Source organism: Pteropus alecto, unplaced genomic scaffold (assembly GCF_000325575.1).
Source record: "Pteropus alecto unplaced genomic scaffold, ASM32557v1 scaffold46, whole genome shotgun sequence".
Taxonomy (NCBI): domain Eukaryota; kingdom Metazoa; phylum Chordata; class Mammalia; order Chiroptera; family Pteropodidae; genus Pteropus; species Pteropus alecto.
This window is the reverse complement of record NW_006439231.1, coordinates 3609106-3631628: the sequence shown is the minus strand read 5'-3', so window position 1 is coordinate 3631628 and position 22523 is coordinate 3609106. Positions and strand designations below refer to the sequence as shown.

At 30.8% G+C, this 22523-nt stretch overlaps 1 protein-coding gene across 1 annotated transcript in view; it reads right to left on the bottom strand.

The window, feature by feature from the left end:
• Positions 1 to 4837: 4837 nt before the first annotated feature.
• Positions 4838 to 22523, bottom strand: part of TECRL (trans-2,3-enoyl-CoA reductase like) — a 92009-nt gene continuing 74323 nt past the window's right edge. The window contains exons 9-12 of the mRNA XM_006916525.1: positions 15181 to 15238; positions 6382 to 6467; positions 5808 to 5853; positions 4838 to 4965 (exon numbers count right to left, since the gene is read on the bottom strand). Of these exons, the coding sequence (XP_006916587.1) occupies positions 4838 to 4965; positions 5808 to 5853; positions 6382 to 6467; positions 15181 to 15238 (318 nt within the window). The remainder of the gene's footprint in view (positions 4966 to 5807; positions 5854 to 6381; positions 6468 to 15180; positions 15239 to 22523) is intronic.

Sequence of the window (22523 nt, the reverse complement as noted above, 5' to 3'; positions counted from 1 at the left end):
CTATCTATACAATAACAAATATATCTTGGCTTTTATATTCCTCTGTACTTATAAACATAAATTTCAGATAGATTGCAGAACTAAATATATAAGATAAATATTAAAGTTCTTAGTAGAAAACATAGGTGAACGTGTTTGTGACAGAGTAGGTAAAGACGATTTTGACACAAAAAACAGTAATTATAAAAGAGAAACTATTAAGTAGACAATATTAATATTAATAATTACTATTAATCAAAATATGCCTTAAGGGACACGAAGACCAACTCACAGAACAGAATAATTTTCTATTTTGATAGATCCTTAGAGAAATAGATGAAGTAGATGATAGAGTTAGAGAGTAGATAGATGGATATAAAACAAGGAATTCACAACTTGAATACATAAAGATTTCTTACATATCAATAAGGAAGAAAACTCAACATCTTTTTGGATAAAAGACAAACAACAATTCACAAAAAGAGAATACCCACATAACTATTAAACCACTTCATTAGCCATCAGGAAAATGTAAATTAAATACTCAGTGATATATCAGTATATATACAAACAATACAAAATGGAAAATACATGTTGGAAGAACTGACAATTTTCTTGTCTCAGAGTCTTATATACATCAATTACATATGTCTACAATGTTCTAACTGCAACCCTTCACCTGGCTAAATACTCTACACATGTCAACTGAAAGTTCATCCCCTTAGGGAGGAAATCCATGATTATACCATGTACCTTATTTTACCCCTCACATTGCTATTTACTCTGTCATAGCACACAGTTCATTTCCTTATTGAATTGGTCACACTCTAAAATTACTCTGCCACTCACTTATTTAATTGTTGCATTCTCATTTTCAACCTCAAATAAAAAGTTCCAAGAAAGAAGAAACCTTGTTTACATTGTTCAGGAGAGCTAGACCCAAACACTAAATTTCAGATGCCAAACACTGATAAATATTTTAATAAATTAGTGAAAATTATGTTATGTAAAACTAAATACTAGTTATATAATTCAAACATAAATTTTAAAATATGTTATTTTAGGAGCAATGAGAACTGACAATTATTTTGATTTACAGCAATTTTTTCTAAGAATATATAGGCAAAGAATATTAAAGATTACCTCAAACACCTTATTTTACAGATAAGAAAATTCATATCTAAACAGATAAATTTAGCCAGTGTCAGATATTTTAAAATAATAATTTCTAAGTGACTTATTTTTAAATTCTATAAACTTTCTAAAGTAAAAGTACTTAGATTAAAAAAATTCTTATTGGGATTATATACTCTATTATATTCTCTGTTGAACAATTCCCTCTACTTTGGAGATTCTGCCAGAAATTATGAAAGAGCTTTTGGAAAATAAACTATTTGTTAAATGAATAAGAGATAGGATATTATTAACAGAAAAAAAATGAATTGTAAATAAAAATTTATCAAAGAAATAACATTGATTTCCAGGCCAGTAAAACAGTGGGATAGATAGGAAATTGTTTTGTGATTAGTGTGAACATTTCTTATATTTGATATAAATAATAAAATTTTCCAGGTACAAATATTATAGGATTTCATTTCTCAAAGAGTCAAATAATATGAAAATATGTCTTTTGTATTCTCAAGAAAATAAATCTGGAATGATTATAAATTTTTTAAAAAAATTTTTATTTAAGTATAATTAACATACAATATTATATTAGTTTTAGGTGTATAACATAGTGATTTGACATTTATATACTTTACGATATGATCAACATAATAAGTCTAGTAAGAATTTGTCTTTGTAAAAAGTTATTACAGTATTAATGACTATATTCCCTGTGCTCTACATTACATTCCACAGCTTATTTATTTAATAACTGGAACTTTGTTTTTCTTATTCCCCTTCACCTTTTTCACAAATTTTCCCCACCCACCTCGCCTCTGGCAACGAGCAAATTGTTCTCTGTATCTATGAGTCTGTTTCTGTTTTGTTTGTTAATTTGTTTTACTTTTTAGATTCCACATATAAATGAAATTATACACTATTTTTTGTATTTCTCTGTCTAACGTATTTCATTAGACATAATACCCTGGGTTTCATTTTTTAAAATATTTCTGAGCATTTTTTCCTTTCATGTTTTAATCAGCATTATCAAACTACAGTTATAAAACAAAGTCCCTTTCTAGCAGGGAATTTCTGCCTCTGAAAATGCTTTTGTACATTTCCACAACTAAAACTTCTCTGAAGGAAGGCTAATTATAGGCTTCAATATGCACCTGGGTGAAAATTAACTTTTAAGCAGCCTTTAAAATAAATGGTTTTTAATTATTATCATTATGCAAAAACTACATAAATGCCTTTAATTGTACTTATAAAGTAACATTTGCTATAATCACCTCTAATATCCAGGAGCAACCACAGGGTTTTCTTTTTTTTTACTTATTAAAATAAAAATAGAAGGAACTCTCATTATTGATTCACTGGTCATTTTATTTTATTTTACGAGCACAGATATTATAATTGAAATATATCAATGGCTAAAATTTAACATGTATTGAATACTAGTTACTTAAAATTGAACTTAAAATAGCTTGAAAATATGTTTCATTACTGGAAGAAGATTAAATGTCAAGATACAAGCTATTCAAACTATAATGTTGAATTTTATAATTTCATTAGGCTTAGACATTGGGCATAATGTTTTTATAGAAAAGTAAGATTGGACATACACATTTTAAAAGTGAGAATGTTTTATTTATTTAAAAATTATTTGATGCTACTATATTTTTATTCTCTTTTAAGAAATGATATTACTTGAAATTGCTATGTGTGTGTCTGCATATGAGTCAGAGAATAAATTTTGTTTTCACAAAAATTTACTAAAAGATAAAATGCACTACAGGTCTATTTTTCACTTGAACTTAGCCAAACAATTTTTAGAAAACACTTGCAAACAAACCAAAAACACCTTTAAAAGTAGTAGCTTGAGGTAGAAATGACGAAAGGTGTGGAAAAGAAAGAGGCAGTATGCTGTGATAATATAAGGTGGCATGGCAGCTGATTCGACTTTTGTTTTTCTTTTGATATTTTTTTCTCCTTCTCCAGCTACTTTTAATAAGAAATGTGTGAAAGATAATGATATATTTTACAAACATTGTTTGCAAATTTTTATTTTGGGATAGAAAATATATTATTCCAGACAATTATTTAAAAAAAAAAAATAGCTATTAGGATAATGATTAGATTCAATTAAACTCTAAGGTTTCTTTTTAATATTAAATGTAATCACAAATCTAGTAACAAAAATTCTGATGTTAATTTATTGACTCAAATATGCTTAATTATGTTTATAAAATTTAAATATCTAAACTATTGACTATCTTTCTTAGCAAACTTAATGGAAAGTGCAAAGTATGGCTTGGTAGGTATCATAATAATCATTACATTAAAGGATTTGGAGGTAAAAGCTGAGATGTGCGATTATATCTTTGCACTCTGCTTCAGATTATTTCTAGCCTTTGTTTGGAATAGAATTTGTATCCCATTTGTCCTTGATACATCAAACAACTAGTCCTGCATAGAAGTGTAAACTTCCTGGGTTGGCATCAGTCAGAATCTAGTTAAGAAAACAGAAACTACTCTTTGTCTTTCAACAAAGGGATATTAATCACAGATTGATAAAATTAGGTATATGTGGTTTAATGTATTAGTACTTCCTTTAGATTTTTGCATGATTCCATGCTATTTTGCTGAATGGATATTAAGGAGTTAAAGTTAGTTGTTTTCTTCCCCTGAGATATTTTAAAACTATTTTGGGGGGAATGATAACAATGCTTTTAAAGGGCTGTTTTTGTTATTTCTTGAATAATTAACTACATACATTAATAATAAACACCCACAGAATGCATATAGACCTACCTTCACCAAGGATATTTTGTCAAGTATGTGTATAATCTAAGAGCTTTAATGAAGATATTTTCTTATGCATATATCTATATCTATCTACATCTACATCTACATATTTGAGAATTGGAAAGTGTTTAGAAATTAACCAGTCTAAAGAATCCCAATTTAACAATGATGAAAGTGAGAGTTTCTTTTATATATTTAACTGTGTACTTGAAATTTGTAATTTTAGTCATTTCTTTATCAAAATATACATACGTATTCACATACGCACTCTCACACACAGGCTTTGAGAGGACGTAGGAATTTAATGTAAAACTAAAGCAAAAAATCTTTTCACTCTAAATCTCAAAAATCCCCAATGCACTCTCTCTTCATCATCACATATAATCCATTTAAAATGTATATATTCCAATATATATTACGTATAAATAGGATATATATAAATATAAATACACATTATATATATATTTTCAAGTGATTTAATAAATAATGCCTGGAAAATATTTTAATTGTTATACTTTCAGATTGATATCATACAATATCTGTATTAAAAAGGAATAAGTTACATGACTAATTACAAATATTTCATTTTTAATATAGGTAGAATTTTCACAAGAAATTGAATTCTATATTTACTTTAGAATTCATACATTTTAATTGTCTTAAGTGAATAGTGTACAAGATTTAATAAAGTAAGAAAGTCTTATTTAAGGATTAATCTGTTGCAAATATACTGATGCTATTTTCCATTAAGTATATCTACTTTTTCTACTTTTCATTTGCCTCCAGTTTATTATTCCAAATTTAGCTAGATTCTACTATTTTTTATTTTTACTCAGTAAAAATATTCTTTATGAATTTAAATGTGTGTGTGTGTGTGTGTGTGTATATATACATATATATACATATATATATATAGAGAGAGATGAGATCATTTATTTTTTTCTTACAATATGAATGGAATCATTGCTGATTTCCTACGCATATAAGAATTAAATTTCTTCAGATAAATCTTATGTTTCTTTTGTGCCCACAAAGACATCTGGATACTCATCAGAAGTGTAAAAATTCCAACTAGAAGAAAAAAGAAATAATTATCTTTTTTTTTCTTGTTTCTGTGATGGATATAGCAAGTTATATTAGAAAAAAAATTATCATACACAACTTAAAATATTTCTCAAGTGTTACATAGCTTTCTGTAAATTTTCACTCATATTCACTGCCTAGAATAACATATGTTTAATCAATATTTGTTGGTTGAATAAACATAGAAAGTATATAGCAGAGATCAAAATAAATCACATATTTTATATGCTGTTGCCACAAAATACTCCCAAGGATTTTTTTTTTATCTCTTTGCATTTTCAGGAATAGTTTTCATATGCATTTAACATATCTTTATACACATGCACACAAATACATATGACAAACCACATTAATTATGATTCAAATTTTTCATACAGTGGAAGAAAGAATGGATGTAATGGACATAATATCCTTTTTAACACATGGAGTTCATTGTAATTTAATTTCCTTGCATGTGTTAAAATGCCCAGCATTCAAAATGATACTCTCATGCTCCTAACCTTCCCTTCACAGACATTCATGGACACTCGAAGACACAGTACATTCACATGTCTGTGCACATGCACAAGAGAGAGTTTTAAGTGAAATTCATTATCACCACTACTACTTTTTAACTACATTTCCTAGCTTGGATTAGGCCACGATTACATAGAGGTACGTGATAAATAATGTTCCATTATATTTTAAAATTGCTTAAAAATCCAAAAAATAAAAAAATAAAAGTGTAAAAACCTTTTGCACTTACCATGCTTTAGTACTATAGCAACTTGTTCTCAGGAATCACTTCTAATGATACGCTTACTTCAATTATCCATAAACCTGGGTCTTACCTGGCAGTGTTTGTGTCATGACAGTAAAACTAATCCATGATCCAATCTGTTAGATTAAAACATAAATTAACAAATATCTATGGGTAATATTGTAATTTGTTAATCTGTGCCATTAAAAGGATAAATGGAAGCTTAAAACACAGTAGACAAATTATAGCTGGAAACAAATTTCCCTAAAATAATAATTTCATTGTTAAATATGATAAAGTTATAAACAATCCTATAAAACAGTATCATGAGAACATGGAAGACATTGTTTCAAAAATGATGGTAAACTATAAAATCCTAAAACATCTCAAGATATTTTATATGAAAATTGTAAATTTTTATTTAAATATAAATATATACATAAGTATTCTTTTTTCTAAGAAAAAATGTGTTTGAAATGTTCCAATTTCCTATGCCTATAACTTGAATTGAAGTCTATATCATAATTTATATCTCTCTTTATGCTTTATCTATGGCTAAAACTTATATATAATCTATTAAGCTATGATACATATAAATATATAAATGCATGCATTTAGTATATTATCAAATAGAGCTATTTTATTTACCTATATAGATAGCATACCTCATAGGTGTAGTTAGGACATGAAACTAGGAAAAACATCCATGTGAAGGGATTATAATTTGGACTTGGAAAACAGGCATTTGTTCCTTTTAGAAAAGAGTAAAATGTCAGTGATGCTACATATTGCAAATTTAACCATATATTTATTATATAATTTTAAACTTCCTAGATCAACTATATACCACATGAAATGTCATCATATATTTATAGAAACCTATTTCACAAGTTATTTAGAAGAGAATCATTTTTAAATATTTGACCTTTTGACTCAAATAGAATGCCTGTCCTTTTCTGACCATGGCTATAGCTAAGTTGTTGTAAAATTACAGAATACACCATGATAATCAATTCTTTAAGAATTTAAATGAAAAAAATGTATAAATATTACTTTGCATATCATAATAGTTGCAGCAGTATTTCATGCTGAGATTAATATATGTATTTTAACAATTGCACTTTCTATGCTCCTTTAGTGTCAAAAAAGATAATTTAGGTTGAGATTACTGAATACCTCAAACCTCCCTTTCTATTAAATTAGTGAAAATTTGAAGGGAATTTTATAAGGATATAACTTACTGGAGAAAAGTATGAAAATCTCTCATGAGGGGATATCAGTAAATATCAGTATAGTTAATATTTAGAAATACCACATAAATTATTTCTATTCAGCAATCAGGATTGCTATTTACAGCTCTCATTATACTTAGCATATTGTCACTTGATTTTTGTTAGTTACTTTTTGCCTTTCAAACTTTTTCAAGAAACATTTTAGATAACAAATTTATAATGATTTCAAGTTGAACTTTGAGCTGTGACATTTGTAAAAGTAAATGTAAAATATAAAATTACTGTTTATTCTCCATAGCAAGATTTAATTAGATAATATATAAACTAATCTCTTCTAGTTATAATTCTAAAGTCATAAGGAAATGTCACTGTTTTCAAAATTGTGACTATTGTTGAAATATCAAAGTAAAAAATATATTAGGTTCTGGGCAGATTTCATGTACTGCTTATTTCAAGATAAGGAAAAATATGTTTGCCATTTAATATTATAGATTTTCTTGGTAATATTTATGTAAACACCTTTATGTAATGCCTATACAGCCTATAAAAGAAAGAAAATTGAGGAAACTATCAATGTTATAGTAACTGAATTTCAAGGGTGGAAGATGCATACAGATAATGTAGATTAAACCCTCTACTTTATGACTGTTCCAGCCCCGAACATAGTGGATGATCAGGGATCCACAAATACATATTTCTTCCAGATGTAATGTGTAGATTAAAAAACCAATGTGTCTTGTGACACAGACAAAAACATATTTATATAGATATTGTCTCAAGTGTACATAGGTGCTGTTAATTGTAGTAACAGGTAAATTTAAGTATTACCAATTTATATTTACATTCCCATGATATATTTTTTCAATCTATACTTACTATTTATAATAGAGCTTCTATTGAATAAAAGTCTGAAGACTTTTTACATTGCAATGTTGCATAACTTAAATTCTTCAGGCATAACGAGTTTATTCCATGACTGAAGAGAATATTGCTGACAGAGAATCTTCAACTCTTGGCACCACCTATGACTCTTGCCTGGCTGAAAGGAGCATACTCACCCAAGGTCACGCTCACTTTTTGGTATAGTCTTAATCCAGTATTTGATCAATTTGGCAAATTGATGTCTCAATTCAGAAAATATTGATATTTCGTACCAGCTTTATAATGTTCCATACATTCATCTGAGACTCTCTATATTGGTACTATATTGCTTTCAATTTCCTGCCCAAACATTTATTTCTTCCCACTTATAAAATAAAATCACTTCCTTACAAACCTCTGGAATGATAATCTCCATCTCATCATCTTCATCCCAGAATATTAAACCTACAGTAATCGGCACCAGGAGTGGCCCCCAAAGCAGACATTGGAATAACATTTTAGAAATGAATGACCTACGGAAGAGCTTGCAATGAGTACCCCATTATTGATGATAGGTGCAGAACAGATAGCTGCCGGTACAAGGTAGCTGTGCAAGTGTAAAACTGTTTATCAGTGGTGAACTGGTATGTTATAGTGGTGGGGGGAATGCTTAATTTGGTCCAATGGAATTAAGTGATGATTACTATCAACATTCTTGACAAAGGTATCTAAAACTGAAACTGATAATTGACATTGAAGGCAACTGTGAAAACTAGAGAATCTCTTTGGTAGCAATCAAAGAGGTTGTAATCTTTTGTAATGAGAGAAATAGACAGAAAAAGCTGACAACCAGGCCCAGGAAATATTTGCAAGAGTAGTCAAGCTCCAAAGAATATATAAGGCTAATCCAAAGTAGATCCTCTAAGCCAAGGTCATTGTCCACAAAATCTTGGAATATATAGATTTTTGTTAACTCTTTGAGCCTATAGAAGGGGCTTACTCCTCCCTATTAAAAGTTTGCATACCCCCTTGCTTAAAGGTAATACAGAGGCCACTATATTGCAAGAAAATTCCCCCTAGGTCTTCCTCATTTCCCCTTTTAACTTCTATGCTATAGCAAGGATTGTGTCATACTATAACCTACCTGAGGTTATTCTGGGCCTCATAAGAAAAAAAAAGAATTGTGTCCCAATGGAGTTTTAGGACCCAGGCAGCATGAACCAGCGAATTATTAGAATACACATGTGACTGGATTCTGAGGGAGTTTGATAAGAGGGGCAAAAAAAATAAAATTGGATAAGGGTAGGTTTGTGCTGTCGGAGCATTATCCTGGGGTATAGGATTTAATGCCCTGCTAAGATGGTACAAACACACTAACATGCACCTGGAAGCATGAACAAAGCAATAGCCCACAGTAAGTGAGGAAGAAATGTTATAATTCCCATGGCAGGCAGAGAAAGAAGGTGTTTGACTTAGAATAGTGGAGATTCTAGAGTAGATAGTCTAAATAAGGCTGAAAAGGAAAGTTCCCTTTTCATGGGAGGAAAATTTTTTCCCATGCTCCATATCCCCATAATCTTTCTCATGTTCTGTGGAAGGACCTTGATGATACACTATTTTCCAAAGCTATAAGGAATGTGTTAATGAAAAGGCACAACCATCACTAAGATTAGCATTGGCTTGCTATAGTTCCAGGCTGACTGAAAATGATGTCATCTTAGAACTGAGACGACTAGTTTAAAGGATTTAAAGGATCCCATCATTCCCAAGTCAAAGCAGTTCTAGTTCCAGAATGAGTGATAAATTCAGAAGAGGCTTGATCCACAAAAAGTTATGGCTAGTTAAAAGAGCACAATGTTCCTGGAGGCTAGATAGATGGATACTAGACAAAGCTATTTCTGTATTTAGACAAACAAAATAATTTAGAATAGTCCAAAAGACTTGAGACAGCTAGTTCAATATAAAAATCACTATTCTTTTCCCAGTTCTTGGACTTGAACCAGTTGTAAGACACTAAACTCTAATAGACAAACAGTCTAGGACCTCAGGAAGAAAGACCCTGCAACATCAGAACAAGTATACATAATAATGATTCTCACATTACATCACTGAAATAACTTCACTAAATGATCTATGTTCATTTGTTTGGGTAACTGTACACTAGTGAAAATGGAATATCCCCCCATTTCCAGGGCTGTTAGCACAATGGGTCCACAAGATCAAAGTGATCATTTCCCCAGACACTGAATGAATATTTGGAGCACACATACTTTGTAATTTGCACGGCCCTCACACTGATTTTTTGGCCTTTGGGGCATGAGCTATTGCAGTGAGTAAAATCAAGTGGAAGCCTCTGAAATTGCTCCCATTTTTATGTAAATATAAAAAAAAAATGTTGTATGCCAGCAGGAGATTAGTGCCATATTTAAGATATAAAGTATACTTGGGCGATATTCTCCATTATATAACCATTTAATTACTTATTCTAGGCCTGTAAAAGCAATATGTATTTTAGAGGATGATAGTGGAGTGCTGTGAAATTAATCAAACATTATCCACTTTTGCAATTGAATACCAGATAAGGTGTATTTGCTAAAGCAGATTAACCTTGTCTTGTGTTTATAGATATGCCACTGAGTTGACAAATATTTTTGTTGTTGTTGTTTTGTTTGGTTGGTTAGTTGTTGTTTTTTTTTCCCCCATCTCTAGTAGAAAAGGGGATCAGAATAGTTTACTTTTAAAAAAATGGACAATAGTATACATTTTCAATCTTTTTCTAAGATGATATTAATATTCCCACCTTCTGTCATAAAATAGCTTAAGGTGACCCATACGAGTTAGACATCTCACTGAAAATCCACTCTTGCTGGATGAGTAAGAAGTGACTAGAATGTTGGAGACCTTATTAAGACATGTGTGGTTCCCAGGAGGTATGCAGGGGGAGACAAATTAACACCACAAAGTTTTAGAAGCCTATCATCAGTAAGATGTTTAGGGGTCAAATAATTGTGAGTCATCCCCTTCAAAAGCAGAGAAAATATATTACAATTTGTACCTCCCACCATTAAGAAGGAAACAAAATGCCTGTAGGCCTCTTCTATTAGAAAGGTACTATATTACTCACCAGGGAAATCTGCTTTGAACTATACACCATGTAGCACAAAAAGCAACAGTAGTTTAGTAGAGCTCAAGGCAGAAAATTGCAGCAGGCTCAAGTAAGTGTTAGTGCAAGCAATCCTGCACTTGGGCTTTATAATCAGGTAGACTCTCTATATGAAATCTATTAATGGTGGGAAAAGATAATGTGTGGGACTTATAGCAATGAGATAATCACAATGCTGAACCCTGGTATTCTGGAGCAAGGTCATGCCATTCGTAGTGGAGAATTATAGTTATTTGAAAAAATAGTCCTGGAATGCTATTGAATCCTGGTTAAGATTAAGATCCCACAACAGGGACACCGTTGGCCCATATGGTCCTAAGAATACATCATAAGCTGAGTCATAGGTTGAGTGAGACCAGCAATAATTCATTGCAAGATGAATGTGGTATATTCAGAGTGAAACGTTAGGACAATAGAGTACAAGCAAGCTGCATCGGCAGGTATTCTGGACACAATATTATCCACCATTGTCAAACTAATGTGTTCCTTTCAACTTAAACATATGGCCACTTTAGGTATACTGTAAGACAAGCTGAAAAAATGAGGATGAGACTGAGCTTGTTTGGTTCAGGGATGAGTTGTCCGGTACATGAGTGTAAGCTGAAAATGCATAGCAGCTGCATTATAGTCACATTCAAGGGTCATCTTAAAAAGTGAAGAGTTGAGATTCTCCCAATGGACAGAATTTCTAGAGTTGAAAGAGTATTCAAGGCTACGATATACACTGAATTGCATGCATTGTCATACGAAAAAAAACAAGACAAGAATGTCTGTGAATATAAGTGTGGACATGAAGTGTGAAGATCTTTATATCACATGTTAACAGCCAACAGGGAGCACGTATGATGAAAGAAACAATAAACAACAGGTAGAAAAGATAACTCAGCCAGTTTATGTCAGCCGACATCTGTAATGGACTACTCTGTTGCTGGTAAATGGATGCATGAGTGGAGCATGGTGGCAGGGGGGAAAGCTATGCTTGGGCTCCATACCTTGGGTTCCCACTTACCAGAGTAGATCTAGCAACTACTGCTGCCAAGTATCCAACAGTGAAACCATAATAAGACACCATTCTTCACAGTGATGGACTAGGTAATTTATTGGACCCCATCTATTCTGAAAGGGGGTAGCAATTCATATGTGCAAGAAATGACACACACTCTGGGAATGGTTTTTCCTATCTTTCCTTTAGGTCCTGAGTCAGTCCTATTATATGAAGGTGAATACAATATTTGATGAATTAACACGTATCCTCCATAACATCCTATTAGTTCAAGGGATCCACTTTCAAAGAGAAAGTACAAGAATGGGTTCATAACCATAGGAACTTCTCATATGAAATCCAATATCATCAAGAAATTGCCAATCTGATGGATTGAGAGACTGGTCTGATGAAGGCACAGCTAAGATGCTGACTTAGAGACAAGATATACCTTTAAATCAAATATAAACCTTATCTTATAGTTGAATGGGGATCTTCCTGTGACCCATGACAAGAACATCCCTCATCTGTAAAGAAGGATCTTAAAGCGTGAAGACCTTGGTATTGCGAGTACAGAAGCACTATCGTTGGCAATGTAATCAACCTTAATCATAAAGAGGAGGTACATCTGCTGTTATACAGTAGGATCAGGAGAGTATATTTTGCCTGTCATACTTGCACACCTCTTGGTATTCTGATGACCCATGGAAATCTATGTCCTGATAAGAACATAGAGACATAATCTCAGATCTTCAAGATGAGGGTCTACATTATGCTAACAGCTAATCCCTGAGATGTTAAATGTGCCAGTTGAAGGTAAAAGGAATCTAGGAGTTTCTGGAGGAGGAAAATGGTGCAAATTAGTTATACCAAGACCATATGCAGTGGTGAAGGCTGTGTAATTTCCCACTAACATGTCTCTTTTAAATTTCCCCTGGAAAGAAAAGCCCACTAATATCCTGGTCGGGTTGCTCTTAAGAAGTATACAAAGAAGTAGATCTGTGAAGTAAAAGAGGAGACTGTGATGGATGCTGTGATACGTCGCCAAAATCCCCATCAGGAATGCTGAATTTCTTCCATAACTGCTGGAGGTGCTGGTAACTGAAAGCTTTCAATGGTCAGATCTTCTGAAAGGATGGCCTTGATTATAGATAGCTGCCTTATTCTAGGTCATTCGCCCTTCCCAGTGAGATCCAAATACAGTTTACCTTTTCTATAACTACTCCAACTTTGGAAAACTCTACAAGGTTATCCTAGCCTCAGGTCTGTCTATAGAATTGACTGAGACCATCATTAAGACAGCATCAAAGCTCATTCTCCTATTGAGCACAATTCTCTTTCCTTCCCTTTTTATTCATACTTTGTAATAAGGCCCTTTTAAACTTATTCTATATCAAACCACGTCTTCTGGGGAACACATTTTGTGACATCCCGTTTAACAATCAATATTAAATGGTCCACCTATACATAATTCATGCCTAAAGCAAACCTAAGAGATAGATATTAATAAAAGCTTCAGTTAATATGTAAGTGGGGAAATAAAAATCCAAGGTCAGCAGAGACCCATTTGGAGCTGACACAGGAACTCATAGTTAGATAATGATTTTATGTAAAGAAAAAGAATGTTTTGAGTGTGTAGATATCTAGAGTTCATGATCAAAACATGAAAATCTACCCTGCGAAAATGTCTGAGAGTCAATACATTAGGGCATTGAATATGGAGAACTGAAATGAAATAATTTGAAAGTAATGAAGCCAGAGGTTTTTATATCAGAAGGCATTGCTTCCAAAAGAGGGGATACTAATATAGGAAGGATGAGAGATAATGAAGGTGCAGACGTGTAGTTAGCGTTTTCCTTCTGTTCTTCCTCAAGTGAAACAGTGAAGAATCGCAGGTCATTGAGATTTTGAAAGATTTATTAAAAGTATATTTTAGAATGACAATGCCCCAAGGAGACACATAGAGAAAGACCAAGCATGCCCCAAGGAGGTACATGGTCCCCGTGCAGTAACCAACACAAAGGAGACACAAAAAGGGCCCAGAAGGGCAAAAAAATGACCCAGAAGTGATAATGTCTGCCTTATATTTGGGCCATGATGGGGGATTCCAAAGGCATTTCTAGGTGATTGGTAAGTGAGGCCATTTTGATTGATATCTGGCTGCTATATAACTCTTTGCCTAGTGCGCATGTGCATACCCAGAATTCTGCTATCATTGGGGTGTTCTTTGGGTGGTATCTAAGCTGGACCCCTATTCCTTTGTTTCCCTGTCGCTCATGTCTGACAGGCTATCTAGCATTATATAGTTTTAAATATCCATATATATAATTATATAACTTATGGTCATTAATACTCAAAAAGTTAAGTAGTTATCAGAATATTATTTAATGTTATAGTAAGAAACATTATTATATTAAGCATTTTTCATGTTTGAAAACATTCTAATGTAATAAATTTCATTTGTAATTCTATATATTTCATTATATAGAAAAATATTTCTGAAAAGTGGTTCATATACCTCACCAGCCTGCCAGAAATTTGCAAAGCAAAAATATAATGTTAAGAAATTCAGGTAGACATTAAAACACACTTGAAAAGACACATATGCCTTTATATTTTCAGCTGAGTTAATAACATGAAGTCCAAGTGTTGACTATTACTTTTTGAAATGTACAATTAAATTATGTATTGTGTACAATAAACAGTTCTAAATTTTTGCCTATAATTGAACCTGAATGGAAAGAATTACCAAAATACCTTTAAGTGATATAAACTCTAAATGTTTTCAACTATTTTTAGCTAACTATCAAATTTCAAGTGCTCTCCCAGCATTGCTTATATCAACCATCATGCAAATTAGATCAAGTTTGAGCCCTAACCTAAGTAAAATCTAAGTAATCTGAATATTCAGTGGATCTCATACTGCTTTATGCCTCAATCATGTGTTTGATTTTTTACATTTTTAAGTAAGATTGTTGTTTGGGGAGAGTGCGTGGGAGGAGTGTGGATGTGCACACGCACACTTCATTTTAGAAAAACCACTATTAGGAAATATGATTTTGTTCAAATATTTGGAAAATTTAGGTATTAAAAGATAGATTGGTGCATACTATCTTAAATGTTTCCAATTATTGCTATTTCCCTTTTTAAAAATTGTTGATTTTAAGACTTTTACAAATAATAACATAATCTACTCTAAAGAAAATCAAAAATAAAAGGGACTTACCTGTGTGATTGGGATGAGCCAACACTACATTGATGAAATGATTTCCAGCTTCACAGATCTGAAAAACATTTTATATATTTTTAGTATGATGTACCCGTATCTCTTTAAAAATGTATTCTGTAGATATATAAATATCCCTGTAATATATTAATCCCTAAGATTCAATAGAAATATTATTACTATAATTGTAAGGAGAGCAAATTTGATATTATAACAATAAAAGAAGCTGTTTGTGGGCATATATAGAATCAGAATAATGAGTCACATTGAGTTAGAAATTCTGAAGATATTCTTGACCCCATTTTATAACTGGGTTCAAATTGACTGATTAGACAGGTTGTACTGATTATCTGCTTTGTACTTGTTATAGTGGGTAACTTTTTATGTCATAAAGAGGTAAGTCATGATGCTAAAAATAAACTTGGCATAGGTTTACATAGATTTACATATTCTAAATGTTTTGACACAGAAGCACCCCTCTACTGTAAGGTTGGTAGATTGATTCCTAGCCAGTTTCAGCTCAATTTAGAAAATCAATTTTAAATATTACTGTCCCACAAAGACACTTGCTGCTTGTCTGTCACCTGACCCCTTGTTAATGTATACGCTACTAGTTGTCCCTGTTAATAGGCTGCTATGACCCGCTAAGAAGCTCCAGCCTTACCAACACCTCCTGAGGCTAATGCTCCCAATTTGCAACATATAATTTTGGAAGATAAGACCCTTTTCTTTGTCTGCCACATATACATTATTCTAATTAACACAAAGTATGCATTCGACATATAAAGACAGTGTTATTAATAACAAGTTATGTTATCCAAAATCTTTGTTTAGAGTTGTTCAATTTTTAACCATAATATATCCCATAAATTCAGTGCCCTTTTAACTCAGTACCTTTAATGCTATTGATCTCTTAAAATACATCTGATTTTATTCTTTTTATTTCAGCAATTTTTGAATGCACTTCTTCACATATAACAATATTTCTATAATTGTAGAAGAAATTATTTATATACAGATATGGTTAAAGTTCCCTCTTTTGGTTGGATGGACTCGTGTTCTAATCCTGAATCTTTCACTTTCTCTTTGTTAGAAATTAAGTAATTTAGATATTTGAAATTCCATTCTTTCACCTAAATGTAAATATTAATTCCTGTCTCATAAGTATTTTATAATGATAAATAAAATCAAGTACTGTCATTAATTTCTCAATTAAATTATTATAATTTTTGTTAACAGTGTAATCAATAAAATCTCCAGAAAACTACTCTACATAAATCTCACTTCTCTAAAGTTCTATCTCACACATTGTGAACACTACAAACCACTTAATTACAAAACTGCTTTATTTATCAAGAACAAGATGGTTTAGATTTAAAAAGCCACTAGGCTTTGAATGTCCTTAATACTACGAACTGTAGAATAAAAATAGTAAGATGGTAAATTTTATGTTATTTTTTTTCTATCACAATTAAAAATTTTTTAATTGCTAGGTATGTTTTTAAATGAGAATAAACTTTAGAATGATAAATGATGAAAATTCAAATAGACTTTACATTTTGATACATAGGTGTGGCTTAAAGTAAATTAATAATGTTCACGTGCTTTTTCAAATAATCTGTTGAGTAATTTGACTACTTGTTGCTTCACATTAGCATTTATTTGAATAATAATAACAGGGTGTTTATGATTCAGTAATCCATTCTGTATTCTTCAGAGTAATCATTATATGGATAAATATGAAATATGAAATTGTCAGATAATATAATTGAATCATAAAGTTTACATGTGAATAGCACTGTTTTCTTGAATTTTGATTTAGAAAGTTAATAAAAATATTTTTACTTTTTTCAGCATTCTCTATGCCATCTCTGACATTTACATTTATTTTTTCAGTACTACTAAATATTTAACAATATAGAGTGTGGGGATGTCAAATTAATAGTCCACAAAAGACTTTAGTTAATATATTAGAGGTGATGTGTCATATATCACATTGTGTTCTACAACTTTTTTTCTGAAAATATCCTCCATTAAATCCCAGTATACACAGATTAAAAGATATGATTGGATAAGAATACATAAAATTTTTGCATTAAAGATGTTTATTGTTTATTACTAGATACTATGCCTATAGTATGTTGCTATTGTGACAAAGATGCCAATGACCAATAACCAAAATAAGGAGTTAGAGGGAGGGCTATTGCAGATATCCACTTTTATATAATTTATATAATTGTCTTTCTTCCAAGCTTCATCAAATTAAGCTTACTCTACTTTAAATAAATGAAAATGAAGTTTTCATAGAACAAAATCCAAACACCCTAATATAGAATTTGTAGCTATCAACTAGTCAGGCTCTGCCATTCTGTCTTAGTGAAGTCTTTTTTGATTTTCACAGCTAAAACAAGTAATCTTTATTCTATAATCTCATAACATATTGATAGGAATGAGAAATATCTATTATATTCCTCTATATATCTGTTCCTCTCACAGTTTTATATGTATTATTATTAATTATTGACACAGCTAATATTTTATAATTTTATTATTTGAGCAATATGATAATCATTTTATTAATTTATTTTAAATACTATATAATCAGCTAAAATATTTCTAAAACTTGTCATCTGGTTTGTTTTGCATTTCAGTTATTTTTATTTTTTTTCTATTTATAATGATAATAATAGTTATTATAACTTTTGTTTCATTTATTTTACCTGAATCAATATTTCAAGAATAAGGAAAATCCTGGCCAAAGACATGATTACAGAAGGATTTACCTGTATCAGCTATTCTGGGTCTTAAGGGATAAGACATATTCACAAGGAATGGTACACTAGTTGATCATTTAAGCCAATATTATACTATCTCAGCATTCAGAAATCTTATAACTTATGATTCATGACTATGCTCCTAAAATTATAGAACTTATTCTAATTCTTAATTTCTACTCATTTATTATAAAACTCATTTATATGCATTTCTATTAAAATAATGATAACATGCATTGTGTTTCAGAAGAAACATGTTCAGTATGTTAACTAAAGGTTTAAAAATACATTTTTTCATTAAGACTTAATTTTTTAGATCAGTTTAAAGTTTACAGCAAAATTGATGGAAAGGTAGAGAGATTTCCAACATACTCCCTGCCACCATACCTGCACAGCCTCTCCCATTATCAGTATCCCCTACCAGAGTGCTTCCTGTTCATCTTTCTCCCTCCAACTCTTGGCGATCACTGATATTTTTTACTGTCTCCACAGTTCTGCCTTTTCCAAAATGTGATATATTTGGAATTATACAGGATGTAGCCTTTTTCACGTTGATCCATTTTACTTATTAATATACATTTAAGGTTCTTCCATGTGTTTTCATGGACTGATAGCTCATTTCTCTTTATCATTTAATATTATTCAACTGTCAAGTTGAAATGTAGATTATTTACTCATTCACCTACAAGGGCATCTTGGTTGTTTCCAAGATTTAACAGTTATGAATAAGGTTGCTATAAATATCCATGTGCAGGGTTTTGTGTAGACATGTTTTTAACTTCTTTGGGTAAAAATCAAGGAGTGTGATTACTGCATCATATAATAAGAATGTATTTAGTTTTGCAAGAAATTGGCAAACTTCTTTTAAACTGGCTATTCCATTGTGCATTTCCACTAGCAATAAACCAGAGTTCCTACTGCTCCACATTCTCTCCAGCATTTGATGTTGTCAGTGTTCTGGATTTGGCATTCTGATAGATATACATTGGTATCTCATCGTTATTTTAATTTCATTTACCTGTTCTATGCCCAAGGTCCTTCTCAGCTAAATGTTACAAGAAAAGTTGTGACTACTTGATGAGAGTTTAATTTATTACTTCTCTAAGAATATTTGCATTTTAATAAAAAACTTGATCTAAATGATTGGATAACTAATGTTGAGACTGAAAACACAGAGTTAAAACCAGGGAGAAGAGTTATTTTCAGTCCTTTGCAAATATATATTATTGTCTTTTCCTCCCATTTCCTACATTATTGAGAAGACAGTAAGAAAGACAAGAAAAAAATCATTTTTCTTGTGAAATTTTCAATATACATAGTTTAGCAAAAACCATAATTGCTTCTAGAGAGTAAATATAAAGTTGAGAGGAAAAGTGGATAAGGGAAACAAAATTATCTTTTCAAAATAATAAAATATTAAAAATTATAAAATATATTTTGTTTTGCAATTATGATTTTGGTATTTTTATTTGTTGCTTTGTTGGAAGAGTTGGGGTCAGAGGATGAAGAGGGGTCATAGAAATATGAAGAGGCTGGATTATAGTGTGTCTTCACAATATTTATAGCAGAAAGGCAAAGTTATATCTAAAAGTTGTAAGGAAAGACATTCTAATGTCTTTATCAATATTTGGTTATACTTTGTTTTTTTTTCCTTATAAACTTTGTGATACTAGAACATATTTGAAAAAACCAAGTTGTGTTGAAAATCAGAAAGACTTTACACAAAAGGAGAGGTAATAAAATACTTGTCAGAATAAATATAGCATAAACATGGCAAAACTCAAAGATTTTCCACAACACACTATTACCTAACTTGTAATACATTAGGTATGCATTGTAAAGTGTGTGTTTTTGCTTACCATATATATTGTTTAGTATATTAGGAAACTCAGAATATCAATAGAAAGAAAACAGAGGAAGCAGAAGAATTTTAATTGCTAATGATTAGTCAATTGGATGATTCACACATTAGTAATGAAAAATTAACTATAATCATATTTAACACGGTTCTAATATATCTTCTTCCTACCAGGTGATAATCTGGCTCTACATAACAACAGAAGTTAACCAACTTTTTTTTTTTTTTTTGAGATTAGTCAAAAATTGTGAAAATGGGAATGATACTCCTTCCAACTTTATGTTCCTTAATGGAAGGCAGAGGTGCTTCATGAAGTGGTGGTTTTTGTGTAGCTTTCTTTTTTTTAGTTTAAAACCTAGCAAAGTACTAATCATAAATTAAGGGGAGGGAGGGGAAACCAGAATGCTTTGGTTAGAGTCTCAGCTGAGTGCATTTTATGTGTTTAACCAAAACACTCAAATCTGAATTTGAAATATTTAGTTATCACTTCATTCAAGTTAGAGAAACTCGGACCCATTGAGTCTGGTGGTTAGATTAAATGCCCTTTGTACAACAAAATTGTGCCAAATTTTGCCTCCTCAAAGTTTTTTGAATGCACCTATCACTTAGAAGTGATAAGAAAACACAAGGGCAATTGTGTTATTTAATACTCTATATTTTATCATTTAACAAGGTTTTCTAAAGTTGGTTTTATTTTATGGTCCACATTTATATGAAATTATACACACACACACACACACACACACACACACAATTATAATTCTCTCTTCTGTTCCCTCTGTTTTCTTTCTATTGCTATTCTGAGTTTCCTAATACACTAAACAAAATATATTGTAAGCAGAAAAAAGACACTTTATGATGCATACCTAATGTATTAGAAAGTTAGGTGATAACACCTTGTAAAAAATCTTTTGAGTTTTGCTGTGTTTACACTGTATTCTGAGAAGTATTTTATCACCTCTTCTTTTATGTAAAGTCTTTCTGACTTTCAACACAATTTGGTTTCCACACTATATATACGTAGATAGATATATATGTACATGAAAGATGCTGACTGAATTGTTAACTATGATTTCCTCTAAGAATGGAATTTTGCATTATTTAATATTTCTTGGCGTTTCTATATATTATTTTTCTAATGGAAAAATTAAATAAAGGTATTTTCATTATGGGAGAACAAACCAGTGCATTCTTTGAGGCCTACTGTATTTGCACGTTCTCTGGGAAGCTCTTTGACTCATTCTTCATCCCACACCCTGATTAGAACGAAAACCTCACGCCTTCATAGCTCTTGGAATAGCTCTGTCATTACCATTCTCTTAAGCCTCTGTTTTATTTATTTATTTTTCCTTCAGTAATTGCTGAGTAAAATCAACTTTAAATGAAAGAAATCATTTTTTTTCTTATGTTAAGAGTACATAAATCAATAAATGAAGAACAGGAAATTTTGTGAACATAACATTTTGTTAGCAGAAAACTAGCATTTGCAATTAGACATTTCTAGTTGAATTTTACATTATACAATTACATTCACAATGATATGATAATCTTGTATTAGAATTAAAATCAATTCCTAAAACATACCTTAATATCATATTTTGTTTATGAAAATTGTGTCTTATCTACATTGATCATTATTAAGAAATTACAGGGTTAACAGATGTTTTTAATTGATCACAATTTCCAATTTTAAGAGTCACACTGGTCCATCTGTCTCATTTTCAAATTTCTACTTGTGTTGGAAATCAATTACATTCAAAATTTTTACTGTTAAATAAGGTTTTCCCGTATACTCAATACAATCTATAATTAAAAGTACAGTTTTTTTTGTCTTAATTTAAGTTTATGATTGTAACAGACAATATTATGTACTTAGAAATGTGGAATTAAAATTTTGTCGCATTTACTTAATACATCTGTACTGGACATAGTCTATGCTGCTATTTATCAGTATTTGTGTAATTTGGCTTCTCGGCCTTTGCAAAACAGCAGCTGTAATAAAATTTTACTATTTACCTAATTTTTAATTATTGTTATTATGAATTTCACCATGGGAGATGTATAAAATAGCATCAATTGATAAAGACATGTGTCATAAAGAAGCATTAGTATCTTAAGGAGGCAGAATTTTTAAAAGTCTTTGGAAGAAAATGTATATTGAAAACTAGTAGAATATCGTTTGTAGCCTTTTTTCACTTTTTAAGAAAAATATTATGATATAATGTTTTAAAAGCTACAACTTAAAACAAAAAACAAACAAAAAAAAAACCCTTTATTCTAGAGCCATGAGTTCATAGCCATACAACATTTGACAAAAGGGAAGAAATCAAGAGTATTATATAAAATAGAAGCTGTGTAAATACTTACACAGGAATAAATAATAATAAACAAATTGCAAAAAAAGTAGTAGCAGATGAAATCATAAGGAGGAGAAGAATGAAACAATCAGATATCAATATGAAAACATCTAAATAAAGACCAAATAGAAAAGACCACATGATATTGAAAATAAATTTAAAATTGGAAAAAATTTTATTTTTTTAATTTTACTATATTTAACATAATTCTGATCATTCTTCATAGTTGAGTAGAAAATTTTAGTTAAAAGATTTAGAGAGCTATGACTCGATTATGGGAAGTTATTTGATTTACTTCAATTAATATTGTTATGTATATTATCAATGTAAAAACAGATATTATCTGGATGGCAA